Source organism: Orycteropus afer, unplaced genomic scaffold (genome assembly GCF_000298275.1).
Source record: "Orycteropus afer afer isolate SDZICR_OR568_19922 unplaced genomic scaffold, OryAfe1.0 scaffold00463, whole genome shotgun sequence".
Lineage (NCBI taxonomy): Eukaryota > Metazoa > Chordata > Mammalia > Tubulidentata > Orycteropodidae > Orycteropus > Orycteropus afer.
This window is the reverse complement of record NW_006922050.1, coordinates 134,066-151,700: the sequence shown is the minus strand read 5'-3', so window position 1 is coordinate 151,700 and position 17,635 is coordinate 134,066. Positions and strand designations below refer to the sequence as shown.

At 36.3% G+C, this 17,635-nt stretch overlaps 1 protein-coding gene across 1 annotated transcript in view; it reads right to left on the bottom strand.

Moving 5' to 3' along the window:
* EXO1 (exonuclease 1) overlaps nt 1-17,635 on the bottom strand; it is a 50,902-nt gene that overhangs the window by 32,038 nt on the left and 1,229 nt on the right. The window contains exons 2-7 of the mRNA XM_007954511.1: nt 15,051-15,170; nt 7,310-7,433; nt 5,449-5,586; nt 4,557-4,769; nt 2,205-2,392; nt 1,342-1,438 (exon numbers count right to left, since the gene is read on the bottom strand). Of these exons, the coding sequence (XP_007952702.1) occupies nt 1,342-1,438; nt 2,205-2,392; nt 4,557-4,769; nt 5,449-5,586; nt 7,310-7,433; nt 15,051-15,170 (880 nt within the window). The remainder of the gene's footprint in view (nt 1-1,341; nt 1,439-2,204; nt 2,393-4,556; nt 4,770-5,448; nt 5,587-7,309; nt 7,434-15,050; nt 15,171-17,635) is intronic.

The window sequence follows — 17,635 nt, the reverse complement described above, 5'->3', positions numbered from 1 at the left end:
GTATGAAAAGTGAATTTACTCTGTAAATCTTCACCCAAATCCTAATAAAAAAAAAAAAAAAATTAAAGATACAAAAAACTACAGTAAAATTTGCAAAAGCCGGAACCTGGGTAAGACAGAAGCTGTAAGAGAAGAACAACTCAAAATATTTCCATGAACAGAGAGCAATAGAAGAGTGGTAAGATTGCATTCTGTCAGAAGCAGAAAACTTGTGAGAACCAGAAAAAGAATATAGTCTCATCACGTTCCAGCTCTCACAGGTTTTACTATATTTTCTATAAAACCTGTACATGGTACCATCACTAGTAGACAATACAGAGAAAAAGAAGGCTACTCTTTGGGCTACGTTGAGTTTTGCGCAAAACTTTCTGAGGAAGTGCTTAATGCCAATTAATACTGGTAAGCAATCACTTTTAAAGGTTATTATAAGTTATTCAGAATTGTAACACATGATCTGCTAAGGGGATGCCAGTGATATCTTAACACAGTAAGATAGCCAAAGTACCAAAAATATAGGCATGAACCTCACCTGAAAAAAATCCCTCCTAAACTTGGGAGTCCAATCTGGCTTATATTTAAAACCATTGCCATTGAGTCGCTTTTGACTCATAGGAACCCTGTAGGACAGTAAAACTGCCCCATGGAATTTCTGAGGCTATAAATCTTTATGGAAGCAGACTGCCTCATCTTTGTCCCAGGGCAGCTGATGGGTTTGAACCATCAATCTTTTGGTTAGCAGCCAAATGTTTTAATTACTATGCCACCAGAAGGTAATTAAGAATAATTGGTAAGTGGAAAATAAGATTGAAAATAAATTTGAGATAAATGGAAGAAATTAAGTGGTTTGTTGTACAATTAATGCTTTCTACAAAAATTTCTCTATGAGAAAAGATCAGATAGGGATTTGGGTTCATGAAGGATGGCTCTTTTAGTAATCTGTAACATTCTAATTCATAGCCGACATATTCAATACCTTTAATCAAAGTCCCTAACACAAATCTTAAGTGTGTCCTTTTAAAAAAATAGTCTTTAAAATGTTACTGCACAGTGGATCGACTTTCAGCCAAACAAGAGACAGGCCTAGAAGGCGAACAATGTCACCTGGGAGATACCCATTAATCATCAACCATGAGACAAAAGAGCAGCATTTGCCCAGGGATGAAGATCAGGAGGCAGAAAGGGACAGGAAAAGGAGGACAGATGGAAATGGGAAACACAGGGAGGAAGTAGGCAGAGTGCGGTTACATTGTGGAGATTGAAATTAATGCCATAAAAATAAGTATGTATAAATTGCTGCATGGAAAACTTTCCCCAAAAGCACAGTTTAAAAAAAAAAGTTACCGTAGCAGTATCTGGATTGTAGTCATCGATTTGTTCAAAAGTATTTATGTCTTTATTTCCAAGCGCTATTTGAAGAGCTATAGAATCATCAACATACCTAGATTAGTAAGATTAAGGAAAAATGCCTTTATGAACAACCAAACAAAATGATACTGTATTAAAACAGAAAATTATTTTCTACTGTCACAGAAAATCTTCAAGTTTAGCTTTAAGTGGATTTTACTTCCTATCCACTATTAACATAGTAATGCTATGCTAACCACAACCGCAGGCACAGTTAACTAGTCCCTATTGGCCACTGCAGGAGTTGGCCATTTCCTGAAGCAAAGTCCCAAGTCATCATCACTTACTGCCTTTCAAAGAGAATAGAGAGAGAAGACAAGATCACGACTCAGAACTCTAATCATCCTGGGTCAGCCTGGTGAGGGGCTGTGGAAAAGCATTTTTTCCTGGTGTACTCACATACCCAGAAGGCTCTTTTGATAAATCAAGATCACTTGTAATGAAGGGTTCTCTCAAGAGCTACTTTTGGAATGTATGACATAAGTGATTAATCCCTATGCAGGTTTCTGTCAAGTCAATCTAAAAAAAATTAGTATACTCTAACAAATAAGCCTCAGGTTGATAAATAAAAGGTTGCTTCAAATTTTCACTAGTATGTTAATCAAAATGAACAAAATACAGATTTCACAATAAAAAAAAGGAAAGTAAAAGATAATTTGCAAGCTTTTTATTCAATGTCTCACTAAAAATCCCAAATCCACTCTTGTCAAGTTGATTTCAACTCATAGTGACCCTATAAATATCTATAAAAATAATAGAAACAAACAAAAATTTCTACTATTCTAATTTGGAAAAGATACCATCCTGCATAGCTTAGTGTTTCGGGATCAATGTCATCTTCATAGGCATTCAGAGGAGTAAGTTTCCTTTTGATGGGATCAAAAACGAGCTGATAAAGGAAGGTATTGTTGGCTCGAATAAAACCTTTGATGTAATCCTCCGGTACTGTTATATTCATCTTGAGATAATGCCCGATTTTCTTGATAACCTAATAATGGATGCAAAAGAATACTTATGAGTCATCTGCAACTAAAGAATAGGGAACCTACTGTCTCCGAGATAGATCAATTTAGAAGAATGTTAGAGGAAGATGAGGAGGGACGACCAAAATAAAATAAAATAAAAATCAATTGCTTTCGTTTATATTAAAAAAAACTTACCAGTAAACACAGCCATGTTCTATCACTTAAAAATTTAAATCTGTGTAACTAGTATTTCATTTGGTTTTTCTATTATTAAGCCAAAGCATAAAAAACTCAGTTATACAACCAGTTCATATGTCTAAATGTTAACTTTGTTGTTGTTGTTATGTGCCGTCGAGTTGGACCCAACTCATGGCGACCCCTCCTTGGATTTCTGAGGCAGTATCACTACAGAAGTAGATTGCCCCATCTTCCTTCCGAGGTTAACTTTTAGATGTATTATTTTCTCTGAAAGTCTCATCCATATACAAAACAAACAACATACAAAACCTGAGAATTAAAGAATTCAAATATTCTTAGGTCATATCTTTAAAATTAAGTCAACATTTACTGTGGTCCTTAGTCACCCTTCAAGTTTGGAACTGAATTCAACCCCATGGCTCAACTTTGAGCTAAACAAGCGACAGAGTTAAAAAGTGAACAATAACACCAGAGAGGTTCACACTTCTTAGAACTACCGACCATGAGATATCAAAACTGTAGTTTTAGTACAGGGATAAAGCATTGAAGGCGGGAAGGAAAAGAAAGATGAATGGATGAATGGAAATGAAACATAGGGAGGAAGTGTGAAGACTGCTTTTACATTGTGAGGATTGTAATCAATATCATAAAACACAATGTGTATGAATTGTTGAATGGAAAACCAATTTGCTTGGTAAACTTTTAGTCACATCACAATAAAAAAGTAAAAAAAATGAAGTCAACATTTTAATTTCTATTAGAGTCAGGTGTGGTTAAGTTAGAAAGGGTCTTAAATGTAATATATCAAATTCGTAGATGAAATGAAAACTCAGAAAACTGAAGTGATCCTGGGGTCACAGGCTGGTTAAGACATGCTGCTCTACTCCCAGCTCTGCCTCTCTCTCCCACTCTAGAGATCTCTCCATTGTATTGTAACACTCTTATCCCTGAGCACTCATGCTTACATTCTCGGATGGAGAAAATGGGATCTCTGCTCTGAAAACCATAAAAGCATTTAGACAACTACTGCAGGTAGAAAAATTAACTTATTTGATTATCTGTTTATTTATTTGTTTAAGGTAAAGACATGTGGGAAACTACAGATGAGAGAGTGCTATATGGTATCTTAGGAATACACAGAGGAGTTTTCCAGAAGATACAAGATGTACAATATTAGATTCAATGTGGAAGTAGATATGAGAATCTAGCTGCTTTCTATCAAGCCACATTAAAGAAATTTAAAAAATGTAAAACAATTATCTCTCCTCATAAGTTTTATTTGTTTTGGAAAGTATATTTTTAATAAAACCATGCTGTGTTAACATGTTTATTACTGCTTATTTTAAGTGAATTAATAAATATTTAAATTCTTTCTGTTTTCATTTCTGATTTGATAAATATCAACAGCTATAACCCACATAAACAAAAATTATTGCCACAAAGAACTTTTAAATGTACAAAGGAATCCTAACACCGAAAAGTCTGATAACTACTGTTGTTGTTGTTATGTGTCATCGAGTCAGCTCTGACCCATAGCGACTTCTCCTTGGGTTTCCGAGGCTGTATCACTATAGAAGTAGATTGCCCCATCTTCTTTCTGAGGAGTAGCTGGTGGGTTTGAACCATCAGCCTTCTGGTTAGCAGTCAAGTGCTTTAGGCACTATGCCACCAGAGCTCCCATGATAACTATTACTAAAGAGAAATCAAAGGTTATCAGTTTAAATATCAAATTCTACCCCAGGATGGTTTGCCTTTAAATCTCTATATTAGTCTTCATTTTTGAAATGACTACAGTTGTTGAAAATATGGTTCTTCCAATGTTCACCAGTTGCCAAAAGCAAAGTTGTAGTGTTAGTTATTTTTTCTTTTAATGACACATATAGGTTATTGACATAATAGAATATTTAAAATCCATATTGTGAGTGGTTTATTCTATTATTTAAGAAACGCTTCAGTAATTGAATATGAAACTTGGTAAAGCACTCTTACCTTTACAATGTCTGGATTATTAGCCAATCTTAGTAGTTTGCATGCCTTTGCTAATCCAATACCACGAAGTGATGCGAGATAGTCACAGCCTGAGAGAATGCACATATAACGGAACTTCTCCTCTGTGAACACATCTCCAAGCTGTCGGCACATTCCGAGCCGAGCCTGATCAATTTCCAGGCCATTTCCAAGCTGATCCATTTTTAAAATAACCTTCAAAAGGAAGGAAAATTGTTAATATCTGAAGGGTTCTTATATTTCATTATGTAATTCAGTGTAATAATTTTAAAAATCTTATTCTTCACTACTACCACTGAAAGATAGGTAGGCAGGCTTTTATTATTACCAGATCTGTAAATAAATTAAACTATATGACTTGCCAAAATTATACAGCCTGTCAAAAGCCAGGACTAACTATTCAACTCTCCTCACTATAATACAAGGAATACTCTTTCTGTACCTCTCTTCTTCATACCTACATCACAAGATCACAAGGCTGCCATGACAATCAACCAGTGATTGATACAAAAAGCTTTCTCTCCCTACCTTCTATCTTTACATTTTTAAAGTAAGCCTTTAATTAAAAATTATAAAGTGTATGTTATCATTATTAAAAAAAAGAGTAATAATTCTACATTCTATTAAATCTTTTGAAGGAAGCAACAATAAAATCTTTTAACCTTAAGGGCTTACTCTGAAAACATGCCCTGGTTATACCAAATGTCAAGCAGCAGAACTTAATAATTATTAATATTGGAAAAGCAGATGTTAATTGCAGATATTAAATAAAATAAGTAGATAATTATTCCTGGAGGGAAAAAACTTTAGCTCCTTGAACTACCCTACTTTCATCTATATAGAAAAGTAAAGCATAGTAATTGCAGTTAAGTACCTTCTTACAGCCAAAGGCTAGAAGATCAGAGTCCTCTGTGATGATAGCTTGTACAATGCTAGTTTTGTTAAGATAGGCCAACTGTGCATCTGCTTCATACGGAGCCACGAGACAGTCTACTCCCTGGGACCGAGCAGCCTGAAAGAGGATCACTATGAATATCTAGCATGGTATCTGGTTAGCACTAAATAGCTTCCTGTCGTTAATCCATTTTATTACTAGTCACTACATGTAATAATATTTTCAGAAGTTATTTCCTCTGAAGTAGTTTTTCTACTTTTAGTCCTAGTATATGCAGTACCGATACCAATCATATGGCTACTGAGAAATTTTTTAAAAAATCAATTTATAAATCTGCAGAAAAGAAGTATTATTATACATTCACAGGACGAAAAACCCTAAAAAATACAAGTACAAAACTTAGTGATTTCACATTATAAAAAGCTTCCAACTGAAGAACTGTGGTGTTCCAAAAGCATACAAGGCATAAAGTATGGAGCTCTTAATGTTATTTTCTCCATAAATATCATAGCTTCTCCTGTCAAGCTTTTTTAAGAGTCTATCTGACTTAGTATAATACATGAAACATAACACTGTACTGATAAAACTATAAAACCTAATTACTATATTTAAACAAATCTATGGAAAGACACTTTTAAAAACAGTCCCCACCATACTCCTTCCTTGTCTCAAAATCCAAGCAGGTGGAACAGAAACTTCTTTGTTCCAAATCAGGGTCATGGCTCCCACGCCTGGGGCAGAGGCTTTGAGAAGTAAGAAAGGTGAAAAGAGGTCTCAAGATCCTGCCGCTACCAATTCTGGCAAGTTGTAATCTATGCTGTTTTCATTTCTTTTTCTTGCCCAGCAAGAGCTCTACTCTTGTCTTTTCACACCCCTACCCAGTCTGGGTCCTCTACTACACACAATGCAAAATCACAACTTTTCCCTTATTTTTCACCTTCTGCATAAAACCCTCTTCTACCGCACAGAAAGGGCAAAAATACATCCACATATTAAGTTACCAAAAGAATGTTGGTGCTTATTTTAGCTCAGGAACTGGCTAGCAGTAGTATAAGCTAGAAAAAGTTGATCCCACCTTTATCATCACCCATTTAACAATCAGTTTGAAAACAGGCCCTAAAAGGGAAAGATGAGGGTGAGGACTGTGGGGCATGTTGACAGTTACGATGGGTAAGGAAGTTGGTGGAGGAAGGGGCTTATAAGCAAAAGCAGATCAAAGAGAAAAGGAGTCTGTAGAGCTCCTAGGTTGGTAAGGCTGGTCTCATAGGTCTCTGACAGTTGTTCCAAAGTGAAGGGTACATTAAGCTGAAGACTAAAAGACAGTGGGGTGAGACTGAACTCCAGGATGCTTTCCCTTTTGTTCTCTGGAACAACATGCCCCATGAAATTCATCTATTCAAATTACTTATCTCAAAAAGGGCGAGCCTCATTTATTCCTTAGGCTTTCTCCTTGGGAAGCTGATGGATACTTCTCTTCTATCTAAAGATACTGTTTACTTCTTCTCTGACATCTACTTGAATTTAAGGTTATAGCAATTTTCCTGCCTTGAATTTCTTGTTCTCCCACTAATAAACAACTTGTAATTTTATTGTTGTTGTTCTGTGCCGTCGAGTCAGCCCCAACTCATAGCGGCCCCTCCTTGGGTTTCTCAGGCAGTACCACTACAGAAGTAGGATTGCCTAACCTTCCTTCGGAGGAGTGGCTGGTGGGTTTGAACCACCAGCCTTCTGGCTAGCAGTCAAATGCCTTAGGCACTATGCTACCAGAGCTCCTAACTTGTAACTAGCTTAAATCAAATTAGTCACTTGAACTTTGGCTTCATTTTCTCACTCAGCTTACTTTAATTACTTTGTGGGCCATCGCATGTGTGATATTGATAGAGCGGGTAAAACAGTCTCTGGCTTCTGAGACCTTCCCTTCACGAAGAAGCTGCTTTCCTTTAAGCAGATTGGCTTGTCGTCTTCTGCAAGGGGGAAACAGAAATTAAACAGCTGACCCAAAAAACTATAAGAAAACCGTAATTCAAGAAATTTTCCTGAAAAAAAACTTCAATTCAATTGAAAATACACATTATATCCTTGCAAATACTGACCCAGATCCTCTGGGCTTTTTAGCAAAGTAACAAGTGAGATAGGATATAAAGGAAATTAGATTATACCATCACTTCGTCACAGCAATGTTTTAAGTCAAAAGAAAACAGACTAACTATGATACGTAAAGAAAGAAAATGTGAGCAAAGGCTTTTACAGTGTCAAAACTAACTTTAAAGAATAAAGGTCACAAACTTATCACCAATGAACTTAAGGAACTGAACTTAAGGAACACTTCTTTTTCTGAGTCTTTTCTGTGGAATCACCTACAACAAAATTTCAGAAAAACCTAAATAACATGAGATATCAACATAAGGACTGGTGATACAATTATATGTATAATTTGTACAATCAAGACTAAATAAAGATTAAATGGGAAGAGACTAACGGCTGCATGCTCTCACAATACAGTACCACAGTTTTTAAAATTGGGTCAGAGAGTGTACCCAAAGAGAAAGAAATTTTAACTGTTTTCAATCATTGTATTGGTAGTGGTAGTACTAGTATTTTATTCTGAGATTATTGTAAATACAATATGGGGTAAAATAAATTAGTAAAATTATAAGATATTCTATTTTTATCATTTCCTATACACCACTCTTAAAGCTTAGGGTGTGTGCTACCTCTTTAATAGCTTACTGCAAAACAAACACTGAATGCTAGTTTTGTTTCTCAGGGTTTTCTTTATAAAAGTGAAAATCCTCTTCAGATTTGTTACAGTTAGAGAAAACAAGTACTAATGTAGGTCTTTTGTAAAAGCAAAGTGGTGTAAGGAACTTTGGAAAAGTGGGGCGATACGTATACCAAGAAACCTACTTGGGAGGGAGAGGCGTAAACACATTCCTACTGGCCAAAATGGGACAATTATACCCTTATAACCATCCCTGATAACCATCTGTTAATAAGGATCATAACAGAAAGGAACTGAAACCCTTCAAATATATTTAAATTGGTCATCTTCAGAGAACGACAGGGAACCAATACATTATCTTGAAAACTAATAAAGGGAAAATCAAACATTTATGCTATCTTTCCCACAGAAATTGCATCATGGCTTATGATTCACACCACTGTGTGACCAAATATATGAGAAGTGTTTCTTTATAAATGAGAGAAATGACAGGATTAGAACATCACCCACGTGTGACCTGCAGTGAATTAATGGATTTAGACAATGAACACTAACAGCTATAACATCTCAAAGAGAGAAAATACTAGACATTTTTTCCTTCTAACGAAAAGGAAGGAGCTCTGGTAGCATAGTGCCTAAGGCACTTGACTGCTAACCAGAAGCCTGGTGGTTCAAATTCACCAGCTACTCCTCAGAAGGAAGGTTGGGCAATCTACTTCCATAGTGATATTCCCTCGGAAACCCAAGGAGGGGTTGCTATGAGTCAGTTCTGACTTGAGGGCACATAAGAACAACAAGAACAATAAAAAGGAAAGAAGAAAAAAACTTAACACCACCCATAGTTTTGCCATAGAGACTTAAGATGAGTGATTAACTTTTAATATCTAGATATGAACACTTAGATGATACAAGCTATAAAATGCAAGGAAGTGATTACTCTAAAACTGAGGATAGTGGTTATTTTCAGAAGGAAGGGGGAAATTGACTAGGTCAAGGCACATAGAGAGGTTTCTGGATGACTAGGAAAGTTTTATTTCTCGACTGGGGATGAGATGGTTATAAGGGTGTAAATGTTACATTTCATTACGCTACACATTGTTTTGTGTCATTATCTCTATCTGTGTTTATATATGATAAACAAAAAAAAGCTAAAGAAGCTATGATTACTTATTGATTTAGCATATACCACAAGCTTGTAAGCATTTTACAAGCTTGTGACATTCCATCTTTTTTATTTCAACACTTGCTAACATTCACAAAGGTGTTCTGCCAGAGCAAGTATTCCATAAACAATTAGTGTTTTCCATATTCCTCAGGGAAAAAAGTTTATCTTTCTGCTAGACATTTTAATTAGCCAACTATTTGTCTTTTTTTTTTTTTTTAAGTATGGAAGGTAGGACAAAGTAACACAGAATGGCATAGTTTGTTTTGGTTTAAAACTTTGACTTTGAAAGCAATCTCTTGCAGAAGTTTTTGCTTCAAAAAAACTTACCTAGTCTTTAAACTTGCCCAAAACCATATGGAGCTGTAAGCATACTTTCCCTACTACGATTTCTAGAATTTTTCATTTTGAATATGTCAGTCCTCAACTCATTATTCAATTTGCTTCTTAAAGAACTCAGTTATTTTAGCCCCTTGTAAATCCCTCAGGTGCCTTGCATACCCTGTACCTTGCATAATACGTGGCACACAGCAAATGCTCAACAAATTGTTGCTGTATTGAAACTAAAGGGAGAGAAGATCCAGAAAAGCAGGCAAGGTAACTCATAGGATGAAAGGGTATTGTGATTTCTGTGTTTTCTTTTTTGTTTTGTTTTTATTTCTCTTGTCCCTTTATCCAGGAGCCTACATTGTGAAGCTTCTCTAAGAACTGAAGGTACTATTTGGTGATACACCCCCCCATGCACTATGAGTAGTTCTGAGTTAGCCAACTATCTTGCACAGACTAATACATTATTAGTTCAAATAAACTAAGTATTTTTCTATGCAATTCAGTAAAGGTTTTACATACCGTCTGTGTGTAAGCACTATACAAGTGTGACATGGATGAACTAAAATATCTGTGCTTAAGAATTTACTATCAGGTATATAGTTTCTGATTCAATTAAGCCCAGTCACTGGAAAGCAAAAGCAGTATCATTATACCACTACTTTGCATTTATTAAGAATTTGCAGTTGTATATATTACTTTACTACTTGTTATTTTCTCTGATGTTCACGTTTATCTACTCCTCCATAAATCAAATTTCAGCATTATTACATTGATTTTATGGTTGAAGAAACTGAAGTTCAGGGGAGAAAATTAATGTTCTGAAGGTATATATTCTATTAAGATATGCCTTTGTTTCTAGCATAGAATCAACGTTCTCTGGTAATCTATAGAATATCACACATAATATCATTAAGTAACAGCCCCACAGGCTATTGTCTGAGAATATTTAATTCTGTTTCTAGGAAGTGTTACAATACTTGGAAATGGGAAATTCATTTTTTAGATTGAACTCCATGCATGAAAAAGATTTTATGGAAAAGAATTTTAAATGCCTCTCTTACTGTCAAAGTGACAAAGAGAATGCTGATTCTACAAAAATAAGAAAGAGCACTCAAGTCCAAGACAGGTGAAACATCTTCCAACCATTCCTGAGGTTAACAAGAGAATAACAATTATCTCTGATTACCATTACCTGAATGTCAATGTGTCCTACTGTGTTGCTTACATATTGCCATATTGTTAGAATGTATGCCACCAGTATTTCAAATAAAAGCAGGGTCACCAATGGAGCACAGATTTCAGTGGCACTTCCAGACCAAGACAGGCTATAATGAAAGGTCTGGCAAACTACTGTCAAAAATTAGCCAATTAAAACTCAATGGATCATAGCAGAATACTGTCTGATACACTGCTGGAAACTGAGATCTTTGGGTGGGAAGACACTGAAAACACACAGTTGTGACAAAAATGGATTTGAGCACACCAACGATCATGGAAAAGGTGCAAGACTGGCCAGCATTTCCTTCTGTTGTACATGGAGTCACCATGAATTGGAGCTGATTCTACATCAACTAATAACATTTGTGATTACAATTAAGAATATGGTGAGGCTTCTTGTCCACAGCCAGCTACCCAGAGGGAGCAAGTAGTTGGACCTGTGGGCTTGGGACCATGGTCACAGGGGACATCAAAATCAATTGGCATGACATACTACACAAAAACATTGTTCTACATCCTACTTTTGCGAGTAGTAACTAGGATCTTAAAAGCTTGCAAACAGCCATTTACATGCAACAATGGGTCGTTCCTTGTCCAAAACAAAGAAGAATGAAGAAAACCAAAGACGCATGGAAACAATTAGTCCAAGGGACTGGTACACCATGCAACTGGTACAGCCCATGTGACTCTGAGACCAGAAGAACTAGATGGTGCCTGGATACCACCATCAACCACTCAGAGGGGGATCTCTGTAGGAAATCCTGAGTAGAATAGGAGAACAATGTAGAACAAAATTCTAAATCAGGTTTGCTGGTCTGATAGAGCTTGGTAGAACCCCTGAGACTATGGCCCCCAGCTGCCCTTCAGGTCTGGAATTGAAACTACTCCTGTCGCTTCCAGCCAAACAAAAGACAGGCATATGAGCTGAACATTTACATTAGGTAGATATACTCCTGGAGCTCTGGTAGCGTAGTGCCTAAGGCACTTGACTGCTAACCAGAAGGCTGGTGGTTCAAACCCATCAGCCACTCCTCAGAAAGAAGGTTGGGGGTGGGGCAATCTACTTCCATAGTGATACTGCCTTGGAAACCCAAGGAGGGGTTGCTATGAGTCAGGTCCAACTCGGCAGCACATAACAACAACAGATACACTCCTTGGAGAGATCAAACATGGAAGAACAGAAGGGCTGTGTATCCACAGCTCAGTGGGTGGGAGTACATGGGAGGGAAGGACACAGGGAAGAGGTGGCTATGGGGAGGAAGTGGGAACAGAGCTGTTGCACTGTGGGAAATTGCAGTCAATGTCATGAGACCAAGTGTATGTGAACTGCAGTATGGAAAATGAATTTGCTCTGTACACTTTCACCCAAATCATAATAAAAATTAAAAAAAAAAAAAAAGATACACACAAAAAAAGAAAAATAATTTGGGGAGGGGTACCCAGTGAGCTATGGTTTGGACTAGTCCCTTAGCCATACACCTTTAGGGTTGCCTCCAGTACCTTAAAAAACAATCTCGTAACTAATTTTTTAGTGACTGAAGTCACTAAAAGCTAGCGAATGGCCATCTAGGTAGCTAAGGTACAGCTACTGGTCTCTTCTCATCCAAAGCAAAGAAGAGTGAAGAAAATCAAAGATGCATGGAAACATAGTCCAAAAGACTAATGAACCACATAAACCTCAGCCTCCCCGAAGAATGAGATAGTATCTGGCTATCTATCACTGCTGATAGCATAGTGCCTAAGGCACTTGACTGCTAACCAGAAGGCTGGAGGTTCAAACCCACCAGCCACTCCTCGGAAGGAAGGTTGGGCATTCCTACTTCCGTACTGATTGTTGTTGTTTGCCGTGGAGTCGGCCCAGACTCATAGCGACCCCTTCTTGGGTTTCCGAGGCAGTATCACTACGGAAGTAGGATTGCCCAACCTTCCTTCCGAGGAGTGGCTGGTGGGTTTGAACCGCCAGCCTTCTGGTGAGCAGTCAGGTGCCTTAGGCACTATGCTACCAGAGCTGCCTCGGAAACCCAAGGAGGGGTCGCTATGAGTCAGGGCCGACTCGATGGCAAATAACAACAACAACAACAAATCACTGCTGACCACCCTGAAAGGGATCACAATAGAAGATCCCAGATAGAGTGGGAGAAATATGTGGAACAAAACTCATAATCCTTAAAAACCCAGGCTTACTGGTCTGATAGAAACTGGAGAGATGCCTGAGACTGGCCCTTAGTCACCCTTCAAGCCTGGAACTGAACTTATCCCTATGACTCAACTTTTAGCCAAACAACAGACAGGTCTGTAAGGTGAACAATAACACTAGCGAGATCACACTCCTTCGAACAATGAGGCATGAGATCAAAAGAGCATTTTTTTTTTGCTCAGGTATAAAGCTTAGAAGACAGGAAGGGAAAGGAAAGAAGGATGAATGGAAACCAGAAACACAGGGACAAGTGGGAAGAATGCTAATTACATTGTACAGATTGCAAACAATGTCACAAAATGTGTTTGAACTGTTAAATGGCAAACCAATTTGCTCTGTAAACTTTCACTCAAATCACAATAATAAAAAATAAGTAAATAAATAAAATGAGGATAGTAAAGGCCCTCCCTAAAAAAAGAACTAAATGATTCTTATTAACAATATGCTTAGTAAACTGTATATTGTTCATATTAAAACATGGGCTCAGATATTCTTAGTTAAAGCTCTGACTTTAAAAATCAGAGCTCTTAAATATAGCTCAAATGAAAAACCTACACTTGAAAAGATCATCTCTAACTTGATTCTAGACCCAGCAAGGGCAATCCCAGGTATGTAACCTGTTATAAAACACTCCCTATATTAGGCTTACTTCTATTTGGGTATACTTCATGCTACCTTTTCACAAGCAAGCCTAATGGTCTTCCCAACACGACATGATGACTCCTGGACCTAAAAACTAATACACAGGAAAAATAAGAAGAGATGAAACATGGCAGAATAGCTGCTCCATTAAAACTGAGAAATTCTTTTTAAGGTCCTCATGTAAAATTATTAGATTCTTCCAGTGTAGATAGTGATAACATGTCTGAGATAACTACTATAAGAGCAGAAACAAGAGTATAAACCCAAAGCCAAACACTGCCATTGAGTTGATTCTGACTCAAAGCAACCCTCATTGGGTTTCCAAGGCTGTATATAAATCTTTATAGAAAAAGATTTCTTCATCTTCCTCCCACAGAACAGCTGGTGGGTTTGAACCATCAATCTTTCTGGTTGGCAGCCAAATGCCTTATCCACTACACCAAGAGCTCCTTTCTCTCAAATAGAAGTAAAAGAGAATAGAATAAGGGTAGGAAAAATAATTAATCCAAAAGTCAAAAAAGGTAGAGGTTACCATAAAAAAGAAAGAGAAGAAGCAGGATAAATATAAAGTATAAAATAAGAGAAATAAATGAGTCTAAATATATTGGTTATCAATGTAAAGGGAATAAAATTATCCATTTAAAAGATAAAAAAAAATAACAAAGAATGATAGACTAGACTTAAAAAAATGCAGCTATATGTTTTTTACAAGAGACATACCTATAATGACACAGTAATGCTGAAAGTAAATAGAAAAAGATATATCAGGAAAATAAAGAAAGTTAAGTGGCTACACTAATATCAGATAGAACAGACTTTAAAAGAAAAAGGCATTGCTAGAAATAAGAGAAATTAATCAAGTTTCAATTTACCAAAAAGATACAAGGAATTCTAAACTTGAATGCACTTAATAAAATAGATTCAGAGTAACAAATAGAAAATGGACATAACTACAAGGTGATTAACAAATTCACAACCCATAATGAGATTTTAACAGACTTTTCTCTATAATTAAGAGATTAAGTGGATATATGCACAAAACAAACCAAAAAAGTCCAAAAAACTGTTAAGGAGATAGAAGATTTGTACACTATAATCCGTAAACTTGATTTACTCGACAGGCATAAAACTTTCCATGCAATAATTGAAGAATGAATACATATTCTTTTCATATAGAACATTTAAGGAAAGATTTTCATATTCTAGGTTATAAACCAAGCCTCAACAAATTAAAATTTTAAAAATTATCATACTGACCACAGTATCTGACCTTAATACAATAAAATTAAGAGGTAAGAGAATAAACTTACTCTCTTCTAGACTTCTCCACTTCCTTTTTAGAAGGTAAAGTACATCCGTCAAATACAAGAATAGGCTTGATCCCATGAGATAGTAGCATATTTACAAACTTCATACAAAATCCTACATACCTATGAAAAGAGAAAAGTCCATTTAAGTGCTTTGTATTTCTTAAGATAATACTACTTTTCCTCTCTTTAACAATAAATGTTGGTGAGATTGCAGAGAAACTAAATGCTCATCCATTGAGGACAGGAATGTAAAATAGTACAGCCACTATGGAAAACAGTTTGGCAGTTCCTCAAAAAGTTGAACACAGTATTACTATATATAATATATACATTACTGAGCAATCCCAGTCCCAGGTGGTGCTGATACTGTGTGCCATGGTGTCAATTCCAGCTCATATACGCAGAAGAAGAGAAGGTTGGTAAACAGGTTTCACAATAGCCAATAGGTGGAAACCACCCAAATGGCCATCAACAAATAAATGGATAAACAAAATGTGGTACATATACAATGGAATATTATGCAGCCATAAAGAGAAATGAAGTTCTGACGCATGTTATGACATGGATGGATCTTGAAAATATTGTGCTGTAGGATTTTGTATATAAACAAATCCTATATGATTTCAATTCAATAAAATAAGCAAATATATGTTGTTGTTGTTGTTGTTATGTGCCATCGAGTTGGACCCAACTCACAGCGACCCCTCCTTGGGTTTCCGAGGCAGTATCACTACAGAAGTAGATTGCCCCATCTTCCTTCTGAGGAGTGGCTGGTGGGTTTGAACTGCCAGCCTTCTGATTAGCAGTCAAGTGCCTTAACCACTATGCACCAGAGCTCCTTAGCAAATATATAGAAACCAAAAATTATTAAAGGTTTCTACGAGTGGGAGGGAGGGGAAAAGAGGGAGTTTTTCTTTTGGGGACACTGAATTTATGTTAATAATGGAGGAATGTTTTGGATCAGGATAGCGATAATAGGGGAACAAGATGAAAAATCAATGTCATTAAGTTGTATATGTGGAAGTTATGTTGGTGGATGTTTCGGTACTTTCACCATAATAAAAAAGACAGGAAAAAATAATCTCTTTAAAGTTACATGCTAGTAATAACAGCAGTGATTTTACAACTCAAGAGACATACCCAATTTTTTGTCTAAAATAAAAATCTTTTGAATAGAAAAACAGTTCATAAATTAGGGGCACTTTCTCTAGCCCAAGTAGTATTTTAAAAATAAAGATATTTCACATTTAAAAAAAAAAAAAACAGACGAGACCATTATGAAACAAGAAGGGGTTTTAAAAATTTTTTTTAAGCAAATGCTTTCAGGGAATGGAAACTCTAATTTAGAATGAAAGACTTGAGTTCAAATCCTGCCTTGGACATTTATGGGTTATATGATGCTGGCTGAGTTACTCTACCCTCCAAACCGTATCTGTACATTGAAGAGCTTTGATAGTCCTTCTAATTCTGAAACTCTGTGGTTCCAAATATTGCCTTTTCCCCACAAGTTTATTATTTTGAAAAATTTTAAACCTATTGAAAAGTTGAAAAAGTATACCAACACCTGATTCCTCTAACATAATCATACTACCATTATCGCATCCAAGTAATTTAACAGTGATACAATAATATTATCTAATACACAGTCTATATTAAAAATTGTCCAATTGGCCTATTATGTTTCTTAAAAGCAATAGTAAATGTTTCACAGCCAGTTGGGAGGTGGGAGTGGAGTATTTATGCCTGATGTGCAGCATTTGTCAATTTCCCTACATAAATACTCCTCCAGCAGCGGATAAACTGTCCATATGGAGTCAGCAAATGCTATGCTGGAAGAGGTGGTGTACAGAGAGCCTGGAAGAGCTGACCAAGCACATCACTGCCGCTATTTTTCTCAATCTAGGATTCAATCAAGGATCACATACTGCATTTGGCTTTTATTCTAGCAAAGCCATTAACTTTGCGGTGTTTACAACTCCATCATTTCATAAGGAAAAAGACATATTTTAACTTAAAAAGTAAGCAAAGAATCACATTTAATTCTATCAAACATGACTTTGTTATAGTGCTGGAAGAAAATACACACAACAAATTCTTTATCGAAAGTATTAAAACTTTCTAGTTCAATAAACATTTACTGAGTGACTACTACATGGTAGGACCTGAAGATTTCATTTCTTGTATTTCTAACAATAAAAGATATATTCTCTGCTCTTTTGACACCTCTTCCAATTAGTCAAAATCCTCTGAGTTCTCAAGAATTACAAAAAACTAGAGATAAATTTCTTCCCCATAAAGAAATATTAAAAGAAACACTGAAGGTAGCAAAGAAAAACTTGTAGTTGTTAACTACAATTGCAACTGTTTGAAATTAGTAATGGAAAAGAAAATGTTTTCAAAAACTTTTAATCAGGAGGCGGGGCAAGATGGCGGACTAGGCAGAAGGATTGCACAGACCCTCTTCAACAAAGAAAAGGGAAACCAATAACTACAGACACAGAAGATAATCTTGGACCCCTGAGCCTTGAAGGAAAGGATGCAGATTTGGACTAAACCCCAACTAGCAGAAGAATTTGCGTGAAAAT